General features: G+C 54.2%; 1 protein-coding gene across 4 annotated transcripts; it reads right to left on the reverse strand.

Annotated features, from left to right (window-relative positions):
* Positions 1 to 754: 754 nt before the first annotated feature.
* On the reverse strand, positions 755 to 20,596 carry NRTN (neurturin). Of its 4 annotated transcripts, none has more exons than XR_011090028.1 (4): positions 20,461 to 20,596; positions 7,031 to 7,265; positions 4,809 to 5,498; positions 755 to 4,168 (listed from the first exon to the last, which is right to left on the reverse strand). XR_011090028.1 is itself a non-coding variant. In XM_068661508.1 (4 exons), the coding sequence occupies exons 1-4, from the start codon at positions 8,192 to 8,194 to the stop codon at positions 5,050 to 5,052; spliced, it is 732 nt and encodes a 243-aa protein (XP_068517609.1). In that variant the 5' UTR covers positions 8,195 to 15,474; the 3' UTR covers positions 755 to 5,049. The 4 variants fall into 4 exon arrangements, 3 of the variants coding, with proteins under 3 accessions (XP_068517609.1, XP_068517607.1, XP_068517608.1); XM_068661508.1 differs by lacking the exon at positions 20,461 to 20,596 and adding exons at positions 7,998 to 8,059; positions 8,118 to 15,474 and having other exon boundaries at positions 755 to 5,498; positions 7,031 to 7,174; XM_068661506.1 differs by having other exon boundaries at positions 755 to 5,498.
* Between the last annotated feature and the right edge of the window lie 1,335 nt (positions 20,597 to 21,931).

The following is a 21,931-nucleotide window of genomic DNA, read 5'->3' on the forward strand; positions in this document are numbered from 1 at the left end:
CTCAGTGCTGCTTCTGGATAAGCAAATGAAATATTTTTCTGGCTGACCTTATCAAAACCTTTTCTTTTCTTTTCTTTTCTTTTCTTTTCTTTTCTTTTCTTTTCTTTTCTTTTCTTTTCTTTTCTTTTCTTTTCTTTTCTTTTCTTTTCTTTTCTTTTCTTTTCTTTTCTCCCTTATTTTCTCTTCTTTTTCCTCTCTTCTTTTTTCTCTCCTTTTCTTTTCTCTCTTCTTTATTCTCCTTTTCTTTTCTCTCTTCTTTTTTCTCTCTTCTTTTCTCTTTTTCTTTTTTCTCTCTTCTCTTTTATTTTCTCTTTTTTCTCTCTTCTCTTTTCTCTTTTTTCTCTCTTCTCTTTTCTTTTTTCTCTTCTCTTCTCTTTTTTCTTTTCACATGATTTTGTCACAATCGGTGTATCCCTATGGGTCACTTCAGCTGGAACAAGCCTTTGCGCCAACCCAAGCCTTTACAAGCAGGGGGCAAGGACAATGATTCATGTGGCCATACCAATACAAACCCATGCAGGCAATGCCCCGGTCCTGGTAACATTTTTAACTGGTGATTTTACATAAATATTGTTTTACGATGATGGAATAAAAGAAATGGGGGCTGTTGGCAGGAAACTGGAGCTTCTGCCACTCCTCCCTGCCTTCCCGAAAGAAAAACTAAATTTCCCATTTCCCTGCCCATCCTGCAGACATAATGCCGTGCTGCTATCATTTATACATAGGCATCAGTAAAAGATGAACCACAGAGAAATCAGTGTAATTCTCCTTTTATTTTTACTTTACCGTGAGTATGTAACAGCATCACACCCAAGTTTATGTTTGTTTAAAAAAAATCATACTGTATTTTTCCCATTGTTTAGAATAAATGGTAAAATTGTAATAAATGTAAACTGCATTTGGCACCATTTGGATCAATAAATAAAATATTTTTAAAAAAAGAGAGAAAGAACGCATTACGTAGATGGCACACTATGGTATCTAAATAAATAACATAAGTTACTTTGAATAAATAGAGCGTATCTAAAATATAGATGCATTGCATCAACTTCTGCAGATGGTCGGTCAGACCCAACTATACCAGAAGGGAAATGGATCTACGCAGACAGTGCCGAGCAGAGCCATGGAGGCAGGGCTGCCTCCGCTTGTGCCCACCCTGCTCCCACCTGCAGTTGCTAAACCTCTGTGTTTACCTCTGTGGTTTTTTTTTTTCCCTTTTTATCCTTTTTTTTTTTTTTTTTCCCTCTTCTTGGGCCTCAAGTTTGAGGCTACGCCTTGTTTAACCAAGAACAAAAACATGTGGTAGCCCTATTTATTGAGAGAAGAAGGCTGAGGTTTTGAATACCGATGAAAAATAATTTGTCTTGATAAACTGGGAAAAATGATTTCTTCCCAGCAAGTTTCTGGACCTGTTTAAATAAGGAACACGATGTTTGCCAGTGCTTTCATCAAGTGGAAACAATGATGTTAGGCCCATTTCCCCCTCACAGATACCAAATCGGGAGTGAGCCCGTTGTCAGCAAATGGGATCCCGACTGATGCAAGTGACAGGCGGAGCCGAGCCAGAGCCAGAGCCAGCGCTGCTGCGCCTCGCACGCCTCCGGCTCCGGCCAGCATTACACAAACACAGGCACGTTCATATAGAGATGTGTATAGTAAAACACAATGAAACGTCCCATAACTCATTGTAGGAGAGCCGGGATAACATAACACTCATATTTTGAGCTGTCACCACCGGAATAGTTTTAAACATCTTGTGTTTCCAAACCTCTTGAGTTTTCAAACTCTGTGAAACACCCTTGCCTCCTGCCCTTGCGGGTGATGCTGAAGCAAGGCTGCAGCAGCGGATAGGCAAGCTGCAAGAAGACACAAGAATCCTAAAACCACCCCCTGACAGATGTGGCACACCATTGTTATTAACAATAAGTAATGCATGGGATGACAAGGAAGGGAGACAGATGAGTTTTTGCTGTAGCTTTGAGGAGGGAATTTTCCATCCTTTTGCCTTTTCTGCATTGTAGACATTCTTACAGACAGCTCCAGCTCCTATTACAGCAGAGAGGGCCGGAGAAACGGAAAGCATTAGGGAAATATCAGTATTTCTATTGGAACCACATTTCTCTGCCCAGGCAGCAGCAGCACGGCACAGGACAATGTGGGCTGGGCAATGCTCCTGCAGCGGCACAGGGTGGACTCAGTGTCACCAAGAGGACAGCCCCAAGCAACATGCACGACAGTGACAGGCAAGCCAAAACCACCCTCAGGCAACAGCCGCAATGGGTGTGCTCAGCCCCAGAACTGCTCCAGGAGCCTGTGGTCGTGAAGCCCAGCTGCAGACCAGCTGCACTCCAAAAACCCCACGCTCAGCACACTTAGCCGCTGCGCCATCAGCAGTGAATGTCAGCCACTTCCCCTGCTCCTCTGTGCAGGCGGGATGCTGATGGGGTGAAAAAGAGGGGGGGTGAAGGGAGGGAATAAAGGTTCAGCACAGCTATTTGCATTGATTTGCAGTGTGCACGCATTGCATCAAGTTTTCCCTCATGGGCCCGGACTTTTGGGGCTGGGGTGCCCGAGCCCCTTCACCTCCCCACTGCTCACAGCCAAGGGCAGGCAGGAGGATGGGACCATTGGCCTCATCCCTCATGCCAGGTCTGCTCTCAGCAGGCACTGCTGAGCTCTTGCACATCACAGCACCCTAAACCCCCCTGATATTTCTCAGAACTTTCTACAAACAGGCTGTAAACAGACACTTGGGCAATGCAGCAGTTATGAAATCCCACAAGCACCTCCCTGGGCTCAGGACAATGCAGGCAGGGGCAGCTGCAGGGAGCCCATCTACAAACCCTCCTTACACGGGGCCCGGTGCTGCACTGCTGCTGTGCTGTAGCACCTTCCCTTCCTTTAGTGCTCAAGTTCCTGCCTTTTTTTTTTTTTTTTAACTGGAGGCTTCTGCAACAAAACTAATTTTAGTTTTATAGTAGTAAGAACTGGAAAGCACCCAAGCCCTTGAGAGTGCCGTTATTATTATTAGATTTGGGTGTATTATTTTTTTTTTTAGTCAGGAGTGAGTCGGTTATCTGCCGTGAGCAACCACACTGATAGTGCTCATCTGCTGCCTCCATTCTACTCCTACTGCACAGCCTCTGGATGCTTATTTTGGGGGACATCTTTCTCATTCCCCTTCCATGCAACCCTCACAGTACTGCGGCACTTTGCAAAAGCATTTTGTGAGCAGCCAGCTCTGCGCACCTGCAGTGTCACACAGCTTTCACCATCTCAGCAGCATTTGTGTCCCAGTGTGCATCTGCCCGTGCCAGTGCCCCGCAGACAGGCTTTGCACCCCATGCCAGTGGCAGCGTCTCCTTTTCCCAGTTGTGAGGGGGAAAACTCAGCGTTACAGAATGCAGACTGCTTTCACGGGGACGCTGGGTGCACGGCCAGCCCTGCTGAAGGATGGTGTTTACATTGCATCGCTACATCCTGGCTCCGCTCAGCCAAGAGTGGCTGCTGGATGGAAAGCACAAAGCCAGCCCGGCCCTGCGCAGGGGTCAGGCAGCTGCTGCCCCCCCATCCCCCCACTGCCTGCCCTGTCAGGGGGAGACAGGGGCTGCTGTGTCCCCCGCGGGGCTGCACCCCAAAATCCCACACAGCCCCTGTAGCAGCACAACTGCTCCCTGCTCCATCACAGAGCTGGGCTGGGAATGAGGCCACCACTGCCATAGGGGCTGCGAGCAGAGTGTTTTCACTCGCAGTGGTTAATGCCCAGGACATGACACCAATATTCTCCTTCTGTTTATGATTTGCTTTTTCTGGGAAGAAGGCCAAGGGGAGAAAACCCATCAATCCCAGGCAACAAATTTAGCCTGCCCAGAGAATGCAAAAGTCTGCGGTCTCATTTATTTCTCCGCAGAGTAAACAAGAGTGACACTGCTGTAAATGCGAACCGTAGCCAAAGCCCAGGCCTGAGCCCTCTCCCGCACACAATTTGAGCCCCACCGCCCTGCAAGGCAATGGGAATTACACACGTGCTGCAGCTGGCAGGGCCAGTCTGGCTTTCGGGGGATCCCAAACCGTCGGTGCTTCCAGCCACGCTGCCAACCCAGCTTTGCCAGTGGCCTCGTGGTGCTTTGTCCCCTCCCTGGTGGTGGCACATCTCAAGCCCCACTGCCTGCAGAGGGGTTGAGAGGTTAATCCAGTTACTTCAGATTATCCCAAGTTTTAGAAAGCCAAGCCCAGGCTGCGGAGCGTGAGGTGATCACAAAGCAGGCACCGGGAGTGGAGCCAGACCCTTTCCCCAGAGCACAAACCAGCGTCCGTGCAGCTCTGCTCTACACCAGGGAATCTGGGGGCATGGGACCACCCCTGTGCAGCATAGGGACCCCAGCACGGCTGCAGTGAAACCAGGAAACCCCACACACAGGGCAGCTTCAGCCCATGGGGCTCAGCACCCCCCTGAGGGCACCCGCAGCTGTTTAACACTCCCCATGCCCATAACACGCACTATGCATCTAGCACATCGTGTCCAGCACCATGGCACCACCTGCACAGCCCTGCAGTGCAGCCTCTTGCTCCTACCACCCCACGCACCTGGACTCATCACCTCTGTGCAGTTCACACCTGCCTTGCATCCCCCCTTCAGCTTGTGATGTGTCCCATGTGTGTGACACGCTGCGTTCAACACACCCCATATGCATGCACCCCAAGCGTGCAAAGTGCCCTGCGCCCACAGCACACCCTGCTCATGTGTTGCACACCCACTGGCACCCCCAGACCACCCCTCAACGACTGCAGCCTCCGATGGCACTTACAGCTTCCTCTACAGTCCTGTACAGTCACGTCACATGTGTATGTGAGCCAGGAAGCAGCGCTTGGGGATAAACGAGCATCGCAGTCTCTTCTCCTCCCACAGCCCCCACTGCCCCAAATGGGGAGGGTCACTGGGGCAGGCAGTGGTGCAGGGCCCGTCCCCATCCTCACAGCAGACCGTGGCCCCTTGGCCTTGCTGCCAGCGGTTCTGGGGCATCGCCTCCGCCTGGCCACCCCGGCCCTTCACACGCAGCCACACTCCTTGGCCGAGAGCTCGTTGACAGTGTAGTAGCGGTTGTAGGCATCCAAGAAGGAGACATCGTCATCATAGGAAAGCGGCCGGCAGCAGGGCCGAGCCCGGACCTTCTCCTTCCTGATCCTCCTCTTGCTGCGTACACTCTTCAGTGAGAGGTCATAGTTCCTGACAGCTGCGTCACAGGTGCCGCTGCAGTAGCGGAACAGCACCGTCTCGTCTGACTCATAACCCAGGCCCAGCTCGCTGACGCTTACCTCCAGCTCCTTCAGGGCACAGGGTTTGTGGCGAGCTCGTGCGCGCTTCATGCGGTTGCCTGCCTTGGGGAAGAGCGGCAGCTCGTGGCCGCCTGAGTTCATGGCCTGGCTGTAGCGCTCCACCAGTGCTGAGATGAGCTGCCGGATCTCCCCCTCTGTGTAGCTCTCGAACAAGCTGCCGTCTGCAAGAGAAGGGGTGGCCGTTAGCAGGTGTCCCCCCTGGTGGGCGTCCCCTGGAGCTGTGGATGTACCCCAGTGCTGGCTCCCTGCTCCCTCCATGCAAGGTTTTGCAGAAAATTGCAAAATTGATCTCGACAACATGTTGCTGAACCACAGTGACTGCCTGAACCAGCCCTTGGCTGGGAGGACAGGGAAGACACTGGGCCAGTAGCCACTGCGGGGCCACTCAGTGCCCCAGCCAGGTCGCACCCTGCATGCACGGGGCTGAGACCCCATGGAGGTACCTTGTTGTGCTGCTGCCACCGCCACTGCCCACAATAAAAAACACACACACACCTCCCTCCCCTTTCCTTCTACTGTCTGCTTTCTCCCCTGCCCGGAGCTGTCCCAAACAGCCTCTTTCCCTGCACAACATCAAGCGCATGCTTAAAAGTGAAATTTGGGGGACAGAAAGCAGTACTGTTGTGCTCATGCTTTCCAGATGACCAGTGGCAGCACTGCTGTGGCCAGGGATCAGGCAGCAGGGCTGCTCCAGCTGGAGCATGACACTGGGGCTTGAGCAGCAATGGCACCTACAGGTGGACACGGGAGGACACCACGCCTGCACTAAGCTGCACAGGAGAATTAACAGTGCCAGCAACAGTCCTCGGTGGCATCACTCCAACTTGCAGATGTGCAAAAACGTGGTCCCCACCACGAGATGATGCTGCAGAAAAGCCATGATGGGGTGGTGAGAAACACCAACAAACTGAATATTTGTGATGATTTCCTGTTGTCTCAGTGAAAGGGCTGCCCAACAAAATCCCTATGCACACAGCCATGGCCATGGCCGACAAGCAGACACTGGTGGCAACATCTGTGTCCCTTTGTCCTAACCCCGAGGCTAGGCTTGGTCCAACTCAGTGCCAGGAGAAGCATCAAAATGAGGAGAAAAGCATAATTTGACAGCTTGTCATCAATTTCAAAATTTCAAACCAAAAAGAAGTTCTTCTCATTTGGAATAAAAGCAAACATGCCTGGGATTTCCAGCAAGCACAAAGGGATGAGCACAGCTTTGGGGGAAGTCGCTGCCTCACAGCAGGATGGAGCTGTTCCCCTTTGCTTTGAGCTCCCATTTGACATTTCACATTTTTAAAAACAGCATGGAAATTAAAAGAAACAAGAAAAAGAAAGAAAGCCATTTGGTGAGGGGGAAAAAAAAAAAAAAAAAAAAAAGCAGCTTCTTTGCATTAAGATGAGCTGTTTGCATTTGGTTTCCCTGCATGAAGAGCTGATGTGCTTGCATGAAGATTTGTTGCCCAGAGGCTGCGTTTTCCATGCATGGTTTTCTAGGGACCAGTGCCTCCCGACTCCGCTCCTTGCTAAATGCTTGCAACCCACTGATGCAGGAGCAAGAGAGGGAAGGGAGGCAGCAGAGTGAGCATGCCTGGGTGAACACCTGAGGACACAGTGGCATCTATGGGCTCAGCCTCAGGAGAGCCGAAAACAGCCTCTGCTGGTGTTGAGCAGCCGGGGCGCGGGCGCGGCAGCTTACACTGGGTGAGCAGCGAGCTGTGGCGTGGCAGGGCCCGGGGGGGTCTCCGCAGAGCTGCCGGCAGTGAAGAGGAGGATGCCCGTGAGGACAGCGAGGAAGGCAAGGGGCTGTATGTCCGGCTTCCGTTGAACATGTCTCTACAAACTAAAATGGATAACATGGAACTGAGGAGCATCGATGCAATGGCTGCAAACTTCCATACCTTCATCTTAGAGCAAGTCAGAACATTGAAACTCTGCAAAACAGGCAAAACAAATATCCTTATTATATGGCCTTTGCCCGTGGTGCCCTCTCTCACCCCCAGCCCCATGTCTCCAGCCCATCCCCTCCACCCCCAAGACTGGTCCAGCTTTGTGGTGGGGAAACCAAGGCACAGAGATGTACTGCAGCCCCAGGCTGTGCTGCACAGAGAAAAGGCAAAGGTCGCTCTTGGCTGATATGTCCTACTTGGTGACAGTGGGGACAAGGAGATGTCCTCATCCCATGCATCCCTTACAGCAGGCAGCCTCACCAGACACATTTAAGCCTCCTTTCTGGTGGCTGGATCTCCATGTCGCACTGGGGCCAATACCCCAACAGGTGGATGCAAGTAAAGGATGGACAAAGCCATGTCCCACCCCCGCTCCATCGTCCTCACCCTGCACTGAGCCCCAGTACAGCTTGCTCCGCCCCTGCTGGCCACCAGCTTACCCAGGGCCCAGACCCTACTGGGGTTCAGGGTTACGCTGCCTGACCTCTGCACAAATCCCTGCCCCACCAGTGGACCAACATGGATGCCCCCACTCTGTCAAAACTAGTGAAAAATCACAAAAATCTCAAGAACAGCCCTGGTGCATCCCAGCATCCAGCAACACAGTGGGCAGGAGCAGCGCTAGCACACAGGGACCACAGGCAGGCCAAAATTCGGGGCTGCAGCACGGGAGACAAATCTTGCAAGTGGCTGGGACAAGGCTGCGGATGCCCTTACCTGACGCTGCTGGATTTTGTCCATCCAAAGCAGGTTGGACGTAGTAGGATTTGAGAGGCGCCAGCGCAACCCTGCCAGGCCGTGGGAGGTCGGGTCTGAACGCCTGCTGGCGAGCTGTCAGCCATTAAATCCCCATCAATGCCAGCCCTCGGAAAGCGGCACTGACTCGCAGTCGCCTCCCAGCCCCTTTTTCTCATTTCAGTTCCTTACAAACTCCAAACATTTCTCCTTTTTAAATAAATTTTCCACGGGGGGGGCGGGGGGAGAGGGGAGAAGGAAGAAGAGAATGAGAGGGGAAAAAAAATACCCACAGCCCAGTTTAGCAATATTTGCCAAATAGAATTTACTGGGGGAAAATGTTTATTTTAAAATGGAATTTGACAGATTCACTTTTACCATTATTGTGGAAAACAACGAGAATGCTGTCCCATTGCCAACAACACTTTATTTTACAGGATGCAGATAATTACATGTTAACTAATAGTAATTACATGCCCTGTAGGTTACAAGATAATTGTATAACCCAGCCAGAGTCTAAATATTTTCAACTGGGCTATAAACAATGCCAAGATAGAAAAAGAATAGTTTAGCCATATAAGGAGGTAAGAGCATGAAATCCTGCCGTGGTACCAGGAGGCAGTGCTGGCCAAGACACTGAGCCGATAAGCACCCGCTGCAAAACCCGTACCGTGGCTGCACGAGTCGGGGCAAGTGCTCACAGCTGGCTCATGGGGAGGGCGCACCCAGAGTGGACGGTGCTGGCCCCTCGAGCCCCAGCAAAGCCACCACAGGAAGGACGATTATGGCCGTTGGGTGTTTGCCCCACCATTAATCGCAATGATTAAGTGCCTTCAAGTTGAGATTTCACCTGTGAGTCAAGAGCTCAATCAACTGGCAGGAGCAGAGAACAGGCACCAAAAACACTCAAGGATGTCACACAGATCCCAGAGAGGCATCAGGGCATGGCTGCTAAAGCACACAGGGCTGAGAAAATTGCAGTTCACTCTCAGACAGCATGCAAAATGAAGGGGAATAAAAGCCTTAGGAAGAAACAGCTGCCTCAAGGGAAACATGCAGCAGCAGCTTTGGATGTGGGGAAGGGACATGGCTCGTGGTGCCACTCTGACAGCGGTAGTACAGGGTCCGAGCTAGGCAGGAGATGCTGTGGGCAGGGGCAGGACCACATGGCCAGCCAGCTGCAGGGAAGGGTCTCTGGCTCATTTTGAGCCCCTAACAGTTTAGCAGGGTGGTTTCAGCCTTGCTGCACATCCCATAAAACAGCCTCTTATTTCAGCAGCCAGAAATTGTGTCCCCCACCCGCTTGCTGGTGACCTTTCAAAAGACCAGAACCCTGGCTCCAGTGTGCAAACAATAATAATACTCACTCCCTCTCTCCCTCTCTATATATATATTCCAGACTTTGCCTCCAGTTTTTCTTGCTCTAAAATGCCACAGCCCACATGTGGCAACCCATGGCGAAAGCTGAAATTCGAGGGGGAGAAAAGGAAAAGCACACACACACATCGCAGCCCGTGACTCACCCAGGCTGATGCTTGAACTTTGCCCTCCTGTCTTTTTGGTTTCCACCTATTCTAAACCCAGTCCCAGCAACAATAAATAACTGTGAGGGCTCAGGGCTTCTGACACAAAGCTGCGACTGGACAGCCCCACACCAACAGGCACCAGCCCACAGCTGCTTCCACAGGTGGCACTGCTCTGCTGGGCTCTGCTCAGACATCATGGAAAGCCCAGTAGGCACAGCCCCTTCCTTGTCCCCATCCCCATCCCCAAAGCCCTCTTACTCCCTCCTGCAGAAGAAGTTGGAGCACCCCAAGGACTGGATCTGCTGGGGTGAGCATTTGTGGTACCCAAAGTTTGGTCCCACTGGCACAGCCAGCAAGGAAACATCAGGGTCTTCCCAGCCCAGACTTAGCGGTCCAAGCAGGTCCTCACTGCTGCTGCTGCTCCAGTCTCTTTGCTATTTCTCTGCAATGCAAAGGTGCAGGCACTGCCTAGCACCACCAGACCCAGGTTGACGTGCTCAGCAGGGCAGGGTAAACGTCACAAGTCCCCGGGGCCAGGCTCTACCACACGCCATTCCCTAGACATAGAGAACTGCCACTGGGCTCCATGCTCAGCTTGTCCCACTGGCTCAAAGCCATTTTGTAGAAATGAGGGTGTGAGGCTAAGATGGCTCAGGGACACAGCCTTGACAGAGGGTTCCTGGTGCTCGTGCAGCCGCACCAAATGCCCTCCTGTCCCCAGGCAAACTGAGCATGCCCCAGGCACCCCACTCCACTCTTGCTGTGGCTCTCTGGGATCCAAACCCCCTCAGGCAGCAACGGTTTCATGGGCTGTTGCCACCGCAGGCTGTTCCTGTGCATTTACATCAGCCCTGCCATACGGCCATGCTGCAGCAATGCAGGGGGACTCGTGCCGTGGGCTTGCTGCAAAGAGGTTTTGGGGCAGAGTCCTGGCAGGATTTGGGCACTTGCAGCTACGTTACAACCCCATTATGCTCCTGGGCTTGATTAAAGGCCTAAGACCTTTTCTCTCCCATATTCTGGATAACAGCCCAAAAGTGCTGTATTCTCCTGCATCCTCCTGATCATCCATCAATTTGACCGTACAAGTCCAGCCACGCTGTGCCTGCTGCCAAGCAGGAACTCAATCCTGAAGGAGAAAACCTTCAGGAATGGAAGCATCAGCCCCATTTTGCAGGAGCCAAGTACCAAAACCAAGCCCATGCTCCACCAGCCTCCTCCACAGATGCTCCATAGGTGGAAGAGATGAGGATCTGTGTCCTGACAAACTGGAAATTTCATGAAAAACAAAAGACAGCAGCACAGCCAAGGCTCATCACTTGCCGAGAAGCAGCTGATGATCTTGGCTCCCCCTCTGCTGCAGCTGAGCCATGGGGCAAGCTCCCTGCACTTCTGCCTTGCTCCTAGCAAGACTTCAGACTTCCACCTGAAGGAGCAAGGCTATCCCTCGGCCCTACAGAGCCCTCTGCGGTGCTTCATTGCCCCCACTGCTCAGCAAAACACAGGATCAGCAGAGCCTGATTTTCAGTCGGAGTTTTCTTCACTTCAGCTTCCAAGCACTGGAGTTTCTGCTGCCTTTCCCAGAGAAAAAGGAAAGCAGCTCTCCCGTTCCACAGACGGCACAGAACCCAAATGTATTTTGGCCTGCTTGGACTTTGCCTGCTGCTCATGCTCTCAGGTTTTCTCAGAGCTCTTCCTTTCCTAAGCACATCCACTTTTCAAGCAGACTCTCACAATGTGCTTCAGCTATCTGCCAGCTCCTCAGATCCTCAACTCCCAATGGTGCAAGGTGAGGGCGAGAAGCCAGGGTTCATTCTTTTACCCTAAATCCTCCTTCCTGGGCGGAAGAAGGGGGAAGAGGAGATGTGCAAATGTTTGGTCCTTAAGCTTCAAAGCCCAGAAGCCAGAGCACCCAAAAGACATTATATTTTAAGTATGACATACATTTTCAGTCAATTCATGCTTCTGGGCATTGATTCATTATTTTCAAGCGCTCAGACTCAGCCGCGCCATGAGAATGGATGAGACCATAGTGGCCGAGGTTTTTGGCAAATGAAACACTTGGAAAGAACGAGGCCTTGATGGGACATCAGAGAGAGTTTCCACCTGCCACACTGTTTATTTTAGTGCCTTACATGGGAGCCAAGCTGCTTTGAAATCCCAGCTCCTCATGACTCACCCTGCAGGAATTAAACAATTTCCACCCCGACTCCATGCTGCAGCAGAGTAGCTCCAGGGCTGCAGCACTCACGGATCCTCCAGGCCCTGAGCTCCCAGCATGGCCCCACACCAAGGACGGCACTGGAGAAGCCTTGAGAGTGAGCAGCTCCCAGAGGCCAAAATGATGATGGTGGGGATGAGGACACCATGGTGTCCAGACAGACTTTTTCGCAAATGTTTCCTAAGTTTCTGACCTGCTCTTTGGAAATGCAGCCCCCAAATGGCATTGGTGCATCTGAAAGCAGCAGGGCGGATGTTGTGCTGAGAAAGGCTGCAGTGAGACCACCAATACCGCAGGGTCAGAACAGCCCCAAAATGGCAAAACTGGTGGAAAAATTGGGAGCATCAAAAGGAAAAATGCCCCAAGCCCTGATCTGAGCTTAACTGTTGAATTTTCCTGCTCTTTTGACAGTAATCATAGGCAGTAAGGAGAGGAAGACAGAAGATATCCCCATCTCCAGCTCTGTTCTGAGGATTGCTCTGGGAACACAGGATGAGTGCCACCGTCCCCATGCTGGTGATCCCTCGCCAGGGACATGGAGCACCCTACAAGAACCACACGCAGATTTCAGGCACCCAGGCAGGGCAAGGGCTCTGGAGCTGCTCAGCACTTCAAAGGCAAAAATCAGCGGTGCCCAGGGAGCGTCTCCAACCACAAAGCAGCCGCTAGTCTCCAGCCACTCACTCCCTCCCCAGCTCTCCCCACAGGCTCTAACTAAAACCAGAGCCTGCACTCCATATGGTTCTGCTTTTGCCTAAGTGAAAACCAGCCTGGCACGAGGAGCTCCAAAGCTCTCCCTGCAGCCCCACTTTCCCTCCTTCACCTCCCAAAGGGCCAACCGCAGGGAAGCCAGTCCCTTGTCCTCCTTGCTGCTCTGGGCGCGCGCAGAAGCCCTGCCCTGCCGCAGCCTCCGCAGAAGCCATAGGGGCTAGGAGGAGGCCAGGAGGGGCCAGGCACTGCTGGTGGTGCAGAGGCCAGCGGCCAAGCATGCAAAGCCGCAGCAAGCTGCGTTGCTCCCACACTGACATGACATCTATATTCAGCCTGAATCAGGACAGGATTGGTTTACGGCTCTTTAAACAGCGGACAAAAATAAATAAATAAATAAATCCCAAAACCAAATGAAACAGAACAAACCCCACAAAGCCACCATGGTTAAAATTAAATTAATAAAAGGCCTTGCCAAGCCCATGTGATACAGCCAAGGGCAGTGGGATGGAGCAGCAGCAGCCACACTGTGCACCAAGCCACTGCAGTGGAGAGATGCCAAGGCTTGACTGTGGGTGTGGGGTCTCAGAGCAAGCAGCCAGACTGGGGTGCAGCTTCCTGGACCCACTGAGCTGCCCCCAGGTTGCTGCCATCAGACAGAGCGGCCACACTCTGGCCCCCATCCATACTGCCACTGCTTCCCTTGCTTTGGACTTCAGGGAGTGAAAGTAGCTTAAAGGCAGCCATCTTGTTGCCACCTCCCCACCCAGGGTGCCTTGTCACCCATCCTTGGAGGTGGCAGCCACAGGACACCCCACGGCCCCGCCACAGCCCCATCCTCTTGGCCTCAGCCCAGGAGCCTGCGGCACTGATGGGGACGGAGCAAACCTCAGCTGCCCTCATCCCAGTCACCTGGCGATGTCCCCACCACTTGGCACCTCTGCCAAGGGGATGACTCCTTTAAAGCCTTTTATAACATTTATAAGCTGAGTCAGTCGGTTCCAAGCAGCAGCAGAAGCCGCACTTTGTGATAAGAGATGGGTAATTAGAGATAAAATTACAGGAAAATGTTTCCTGATTGTATCGCTGTGTCAGCCAGAGCAGGGAGCATGGCTTGTGACAACATGAAATCACTCCTCTGGCATGGAGCAAGGTGGGAATAAACAGAGACTGCAAAGCAAAATGCTGAGATAACAAACAAACAAAATCAACAACAACACAGAAATGACTGTTTGCTAGTGGGCAGAGTAAATAAAAAATGCTGTGTGAAATCCCTCCTGTCAATCTCAGGAGAACTCTCCCCAGAATCTTTCCCTACAGCAAACCTATGACGGTTCCTGTAGGCCTGCAGGAAATCAGTGATAGCTCAAGCCAAAAAAAACACCAGCAAGAGTGTGCAGGCACCCATGGGTGCCTGCTGCTGCCACACAGCGCTGCTGCTGCCAAACAACGCTGCCACGAGCCTGGCCCCAGCACCCACTACAGCCTCCTGCATTGTCCAGCAGCACTTCTGCAGCCCCAAATGCCCCACTACTGCCAAAACCTGATCCAAATGACAGTTTTTTGAGGAGTGACAAGCCACCCTCTGACACTAAATAACCATGTGATGCCAGAAAGGGGTGGTTTGTTGAAGGAAACTAATTACTGTGGCTTGTTTGGACAATCCCAGTGCCTCAGGAAATAGGGTTAAAAGCTTACATGTTGGCAGAAGGACTGAGCCCGGGCCCCAGATGTGCTCTCCTCTGGGCCAATTTCGACACTGCTTGTATCTACACCCTGCCATGGCACCTGGCCCTAGACAGGGCAGAGCCTCCTCCTGCCCCAGCCAGGGAAAGGCACAGTGGGACCAGGAGGGCGCAGCAGCACAGGGGCAGCGGGATGCCAGGGGAACACCACCTGTGGCCACTCTTGTCTTCTCCACTTGGCAGAGTTTTTCTTCTTTGCAGCCCCAGCTAGCATCATGGCACATAGCGGGTGGCCTCACTGCACCGCACCTCAGTTTCCCCACTGCAAAAATGCCCTTGGAGCATGATGGTCCTTGAGGGACACCACATATTAGTTCCCACCACCTTGATGAACAGGGTGGTGAAAGCAAGACCGCAGGCGCTCGTGATGCCACTTCAAGCCTGGCACTGGGGAATCCCTCCGTCTCTGCTGCCCTTTTCCTGATATCTGTTGTTTTTGCACAGAAGGATCCTACTTGTCAAGGCACCCACCAGGGATTACAGTGCTTTGCTGAGGGCACGGAGACCCGATAGAGGTTTGGAAATCCAATTTGCACTAAACTCTTCCAGTGGGTTTTGGATGGTGCATGGCCTAATATCACATTAGCATTTACTGTCCGACTCCAGCAGCCGCTGCCGACATGCTGAAGCACTTAGCACTGCTCCAGAGCTAACAAATGAGGAATTCCTCCCCAGACAGCAACAGCGGCACACTGGGAACAGAAATTTCAGCAATCCCGAAAGGTTGCTTTGGAGGAGGTTCAAAGCTGGGAGATGCTGGGATGAAGAGAGCTGCAGATGACAGGAGTGGGGTAAAGAGCGGTGGGGCTGCACGGCACAGCAGGTCACGGCTGCCTGGACCTTTGTATGCTCAGACACCAATGCGGCTGCATGACTCCGCAGCAGTGCTGCCTGCAGCAGTCAGCTGCATCCCCACAACCTGCCCAACATCCTCCTGGCTCAGGGCTTCCTGCGTGGGCTAGGAGGAGCCACACAGATTCCAGAAGCACAGCGCTTCGCTCTCTGAGCCCTTCCACCAAGCCCCAGCAGTCCCAGGATGGCGACACTCCAGTCTGTCCTGCCTGGCTGCATCTCCTGCTGCTCAGGATCAGTACCAGCAGAGGCAGGAGCATGGACCATGTCCTGAGCAGGACAAGGAGGGCAATGGCCATCAGTCCTTCCCCAACAGCTTGTCACCCCCCGCTTCGTCCTCCATCCTGCCTTGCATCACCGAGCACAACCCCAATTTCCCTGGCTGCAGCCCATGCCAACCCCCAGACCCCCCTCACCCTCCCTGTACCTGTCTGCAGCCTGGGCAGCCCTGCTCCTGCCCTCACTGTGCGGGATGTTGCAAAGGGGCAGATGATGTGGCAGGGCTGCCGGCACTGCCTGCGGCAACAGGAAATTAAAGAAAGCACTACTGAAAGATAATGGTGTAGTGGTTGGAGGAAGAGCCCCAGCAGAAAGAGGGATTGTTGCACATCTCCTGTGGGAGTGGAGCTGGCAGGCACAGCCAAGCCGCCAGCCCCATGGACAAGATCATCCGTCCCTGATCTGTTCCTGGAGAAGGATGGAAGCCAGACTCCATCCCCTGCAAGCCCCAGGCTGGGGAGCTCACACCCCGAGCAATGCTCTTCCAGGGGCACGGCACTGCCAGCATCCCATGGGGTCCTGGCCGCCACTGCCCCATAACACTGGCTCCTTGCTTGGTGGGCTCATTCCACTCAGATCCTGACTGGCTCCTTGCAGCCCCCCCAGGCTGCCTCCCCAGATGTGGGTGGGCACTGAACAGGAGCATCATCCCCTGCTGGGGCTTGGGACTGTGGCACTTGCATCCAGTGTGGCTCAGCAGAGCCGGCAGCGGACTCTCGCCTCCTTCAGCCACATGCGGCAGCTCCACCACTGGCACCGTCCCTCCCAGATGGCTCTGTGGAGCTGCTAAGCCTCAAAAATGCACTCTTAATAAGCCAGCACCACTTAACGAAGACAGCAGCTGCCCTGTTAAATCGGAAGAGAGCCTTTCCTCAGGGACAGGGGCTGGTGGCCCCAGGCGGGAGTGCCTGATCAGGGGACTAAGGGTGCTGAGGTTTGTCTCTGTGGCACAAGTATTGGTCCCCTGCATTGCATGGGGGCATGCCATTTGCCTCTTTGTTCACCATGGAGAGGGCAGAAGAGAGGGAAAGCCCCAGAGAAACACAAAACGCCCCTGTGGTGCCTTGCTGGGAGCATCCCCTGGCCTCTCCTCACAATGCTGCCAACACTCGGGGACCATGGTGCCACTCGGATGGGGCAGTGGGTTTGTGAGGGCTCAGACAGATGCTCCTGCTGGGGCCAGGAGGGCTGAAGGGCAGGACTGGGGCTCTGCCCCACCCAGGGGTGCCAGGAACAGCGCAGCCACTCGATCATCACCCACCTTCACTAAGTCCCACAGCCCGGGTGCTTTACAGGGGAAGTTCAGGGAGCAACAACTGCCAGCAATAAATACACCACATGCTCCCCGCCAGCCCCGTCTGGCCACAGCCAACAACAACATCATTAAAAGCAAAGAAGCCACCAAAAAACATGCAGAAGCTGTTGCCTGGTCACTGATTTGAGCACTCGGTGCTTTTGCAGACAGCTCTGCTGCTGCGAGCAAGCCCCAGACTTGGGCAGGAGTGGCTCTTGGCCCCAGGACATGACCAACATGCATTTACTGGTGCCTGAACAGAGCTGCCAGGGCCTGGAGTGAGCAGGGGCGCTGGGCTGTCAGCCCTCCCCAGCCATGGAAGCTCTGGGGCTGGCTGCTTGATCAGCCCATCCCCACAATCCCATGGACTGTTTGCTTGCTTTAAATAGGCTTTGAGAATTGGCTTCGCTCAGTTCCTTCCAGGACACATTTTCTTCCTAGAGAAGGACATGGGATGGGCTTGCAGACCTCCTTAGCCCTCCAACACTGCCTGAAAACCCCAATAGGGTGAACTTGAGGGCTCTCTGGAGCCTGGAGCCCTGTTATAGCAAACTCTACTTGCGGGCAATGTCCTTGTTCAGCACCAGGCATCGCCCAGGAGAGCTCATCGTCGCTAACTGAGCACTGTGCAGCCAGGTCCCAGTGCCACAAAGAGATGCTGAAACAGAGCGAAACACAGCTACTGCTCTAAACTGCTGCTGCTGCGCTGAGGCTGTGCCAGGATACGGCCCCTGGCAGCACTGTATCCCCAGTGAGGCCAGGCAGGGCTGCGCTGCCACCTCCCCACAGCCTGGTGCCTGCATGCTCGGCCTGGATAATGTTCAAAGGAAACCTTTCCTGCTGGAAAAATGTGGTTCTATCCAAATCAAAACACTTCACAAAAACCAGCAGTGATGCGACTGACATTTCTTATTAGGGGACGGACACGCTGGCAACGTGGCCTTTGAACAGCTGCAGAAGGAAATGCTTTTTGTCATCATTTGAGAACAACGCAGTGGCAAATGATTGTTTCAATTTAGTTCTTTGGATGCTATGTTACAAAGTGAGCCTGTTTTGGGTTTCGTGACAAAGAAGCAATGGGAGTGAAACTGCTTGTGGCATTTCCCTTCCCTGGGCAGTGGTGGAGGGGCTGGCTCATTCCCCGTGCTGGGGATGCTCCTTCCTACAAGAGCGTCCTGGCACAACCAGCAGGAACAAGTTTGGGTTTTCTCTTCGCCTCCTCCAGGCTCAGTGGGAAAAGACCATTCCAAACTAGCCAGGTCACGGAAAAAGCTGAGGTGGGAGGGATTCCTCCGGTCTGACCAGCGAACAGTGGGGCTGGAGTAGACCCCTCACCCAGACCCAGGCCTGCATTGCTACAGCAACTTTTGGGGGTGCTGAGGGACCCCGGGCATGGCTAGGGGGGTGGGGGTGGTGGGTGCAGGGAGAGATCCTTGCCACCAGCCCAAGCAAGCTCACCCTTGAGAGCTGCCAGAGCAGGACTATGTGCTACTGCCCCTGTTGGGCTTTGCAAAGGCTCGGTTCCTGCCAGCAGGACTGCGCACATGTGCTTTAGTTTAGACCAGCAATGAAAGTGCCTGTGGCACCAGGGGAAAAAACACAGTGGTAAAACACACCAGTCCTGAGCTGCCTGACTGCACCTCCTGCAACGGGCACTGCGTGCCTGGCCCAGCCTGCCCCCCACCTCCAGCATCTCCCACTCAGTCGACGTTTGGCCTCACTGGGTACCACAGGCTGCTCTGGAGGGGGAGGATGGCATCACCAGGCAGCTGCCAAGTCTTCGTGACCCCAAACCCATCCCTGCATGGGCAAATCACAGGATGGGGAACTCCGGGATAGGAAGCTGCCTGCCTCATGTGCTTAATGCCACCATGCCAGGTATGTGCATGGCACACAGTGCTGGGGACAGCCAAGGTGGTGCCTTCTCTTGCCACGCTACCAGCTGGGCTTCACTTCAGGCTACATACTAGATACATTGGACTCAGAAAGTGGATGTTGCAAATCTTAGATCCTCCCTCACAGCCTCCCCAGGGCTGGAAGTCAACCTTAAAAGCTTGCTCCAGAGAATCAAGCCTGACAGAGCTATAGCAGCACGGCACAGCCCTGGGAGCAGGGTTTTACCAGGCAAGCAGGGAGAGCATTGAGCTGTGATTCACATCTGCACCGTGGGAGGGCACCCAGTGCAGCTGCTGCCAGCCCTGCTCCACACCCAGCACTGCCGAGCACCCAGGGGTGCCTACATCCCAGACACTACAGTCGGGATGCTGGAGCAGCTCCAGTCTGCCTGTCCCCGGCTGTGTCGCAGCAAAGCTGGGCCAGGTCCTTTGGCTTACAGCTCAGGGGCTGTATGCCACAAGGGTGCTGGGTTCTCTCCTCACCCTACCAAATTCTGCAGCCCCACAACCCTGGCACAGTGAGTGCCTCCTCTGCATGATGAATCCTGCTCCGAGCAGTTGCAGCTGTGGCTTACTGCACAGCTAGGGGGATATAGTGCAGTGTCCTCCAGGGGTGCACTGCACCTCCTTTGCTCCTCGCTGCAGGCAAGGCAGGAGCTGAACCAGCACTCCAAGATCCAGTGCTATTAAAAAAAAATGAGATTTAGAAACAAACAAAAAGTCTCTTTTCTCCCCAGCCCAACACTGGACCTGCCGATGGAGGCACAGGATGGCCTGCAGTGCACCCCAGCTAGTGGGTAAGTGTCCAGTGATGCCCCTAAGGATGCTCGCACCAGGAACCACAGCATCCCAGAGCAAGGCTTCCACACAGCATTGCCAGCTCTGCTTCGCAACTGGGGACAGTGCTGCAGCAGGAGGCTCTAGGGTAGAACCTGAGGCCCAGTCACAAGAGGCAGCTTAAAAAAGGTGAGTGCTCAAGCCTCTTCTGCTCCTTGTGCAGAGCCTCCCCCACACACACACGCCTTCCCCACCTGGTTGCTCTGCATCTTGCAGCATCTTCTGCTCTTAAACCTGGGAGCACACACGAATGTGGGAGTCTGAATTTGGGATCCACAGGTGATCCTGGCTTTAGAACGAGGACTTCAGTGCGTGGCCAGGACCCACATGCCACTTTTGACAGCCATCAGCCATTCCTCCCACTGCAATAAAGCATGCCCTCAACCCAGCGCCAAATTGTGGATTGGCTCTGCAAGCAATGCTAAGATTTAAATCAGTGCTGGCTACAAGCTACCATATATGTGCAATAAAGACATCTGAGGTCTAGGTTGTTTTTTTAAAGCCTTCGTACAGACCACAGCAAGAGCGGGAAATTCCCTCCCTCGATGCCGGGGTGAAATTCACCTCCCAGCCCCTGCCAAGCTCTGGATGCAGAAACAGCAGCTCGGAGGCAGCTGAATGCTGGCAGCTAGAGCTGGGAGAAAGTGACAGGGCTGCAGATGCAGACAGACCAGCCACAGAGCCTTCCGTTTCTTAAACTAATATTTAGACAGGACACATTTCTCGCCCCCACCCCCACCCCCCCATGCGAACAAACTGCACCCTGAGCCGTCCTCGCCGTGTTTGCGTTTCTGCGCAGCGGGACAGTCTCCAAGTATGAAGCAAACTCCCTCAGCAGCCCCAAAGGCCGCCCCAGCACCAAGCAAGAGGTGGGAGCCCGTTTTTCGGGCTGCTCCCCCCGGGGCGAGGGGCTATGCCGCCCGGCCCGGTCCCACCAGGCTCCGGTGGGGACTCCCGGGACCGGGGCTCAGCACCTCCGTGGCGCAGGGTCCTGGGGCTCGCCTGAGGTCCCGGAGGAGCCCCTTCGACCGTGGGTAGGATCCGTGCCAGGCTCGGAACAGGTGCTCTGTCCCCGCCGCGGGGCTTACCTGGACGCCGAGCCGGAGCACAGCGCTCAGCGGCGGCTCCGTGCCGGGACCGGGACACGCGTGGGACCGGGGGCCGCCATGAGAAGGCTCGGCTCGGCACGGCACGCTTGGGTTCAGACCGGCACGGCTCGCTCTGGCTCGGTTCAGCTCTGGCACGGCACGGCGCGGCTCGGCACGGCACGGGGAGGCCGAGACGGGGGAGCTCGGCCACCGCCTCCTCCCCGCGGCGGGGGGCGGGTTTGGAACGGGCCGGCTCCTGCGCCCCGCCCGGGCCCGCCTCCGCCCAGTCCCGGGCTGCGCTGCGGGGCCGCTCCCGGTGGCGGGGCCGCCCGCAGCCTCACGCCCCCACCACCACCTCCAGCATCACCACCACCACCACCTCCACCCCCCGCACCGGCCTCCCCCCCGTTGCTCCCCCCGCATCTTCGGGGCCGCCCCGGACCGCGGGGCTCCGAGCATCCCCCCCGCCGGTACCCGCAGCCCCGGCACAGAGCAGTTCACGATGAGTCCCGGAGCCGGCTGAGCCCTCGCCCCCCCCCTCCCCCGCCAGCCCTCGGGACCCTTCGCCTGCTGGAGGTGCTGGTGGAGAGATTTCAGCGTGCTGCCCGAAGCTAAACCCTCCCCCTTTGCACCGCTTTTCCCCCAAAAACGTTTATTGAACTGCTGCTTGTAAGTCACAAACTAACACCCTTCACGTGCAACGCGTTTGGTTTTCATGTTGCACCATTTTATCTAATCCCAAAGGTTCCTTTTCCTTTGTAGTTTTGCAGAAGAGAAAGAGTTCAGAGCAGCCTGCAGACAAGCCCCCCCCCCCCACCTCCCCCAGCCTCTACCATACACAGCACTTGGGGACAGTGAAGGAGCAGGGTAACAAATACCTAAGCTGCAAGATCCTGGCCCCAGCTGCAGTGATGCTCTATGGCAATTTGGGAAAAGTCATTCCTAATAATAAATAAATCCAGGTCAGTAATACAAAGAGCAATGTCAAGGAATTTAAGTCCTACAAGAAACAACTTTTAATTTAAGGCAAATCCGGGACTCCCGGCTGCTTGATGTGCTGCAGCCCCTCAGCCTGGCCAAGAGCAGAGGGGCTGCAGCTGTCCCATTGTAGCCCTATTTGGGGGGAACCAAGCCCTGGCAGCACCCACAGCTGAAGCCTGCATGCCTCAGGGTTGGGGTGGCCTTGCTGGGGATGTTTCAGAAGAGCCAGGGACACTCCATTCACATCTCTGTCATTTCTCAGCTGTCTCCTACTGGGACAAACACTTCCCCAGCTGCATTCATCACCACATCCTCTCACCCGCCCTGGCCTGCAGGATTGATTTAATTATCCTTGTTCCTCCCCCATTGCTACACAGGTAATGGCAATCTCCTGTGTGATGACCCCACAAAGACAGTTTTTGGGGAAAAAAAAAAAAAAAAAAAAAACACGCAGAAAGCACCATTGCTTCTCCTTCTCATGGGCTTGTTT

The sequence above is a fragment of the Anas acuta genome, chromosome 26 (genome assembly GCF_963932015.1).
Source record: "Anas acuta chromosome 26, bAnaAcu1.1, whole genome shotgun sequence".
NCBI classification, from domain to species: Eukaryota; Metazoa; Chordata; class Aves; order Anseriformes; family Anatidae; genus Anas; species Anas acuta.

Bases quoted from the DNA above. Each gene is read 5' to 3' on its own strand.
- NRTN (XM_068661508.1), bottom strand. From the start codon at position 8,194: ATGAGAAAAAGGGGCTGGGAGGCGACTGCGAGTCAGTGCCGCTTTCCG. The intron at 8,060-8,117 runs TGACAGCTCGCC...CAGGGTTGCGCT, and splicing joins ATTGATGGGGATTTAATGGC to GGCGCCTCTCAAATCCTACT. The intron at 5,499-7,030 runs GTAAGCTGCCGC...CTTCTCTTGCAG, and splicing joins CAGCTCGCTGCTCACCCAGT to ACGGCAGCTTGTTCGAGAGC.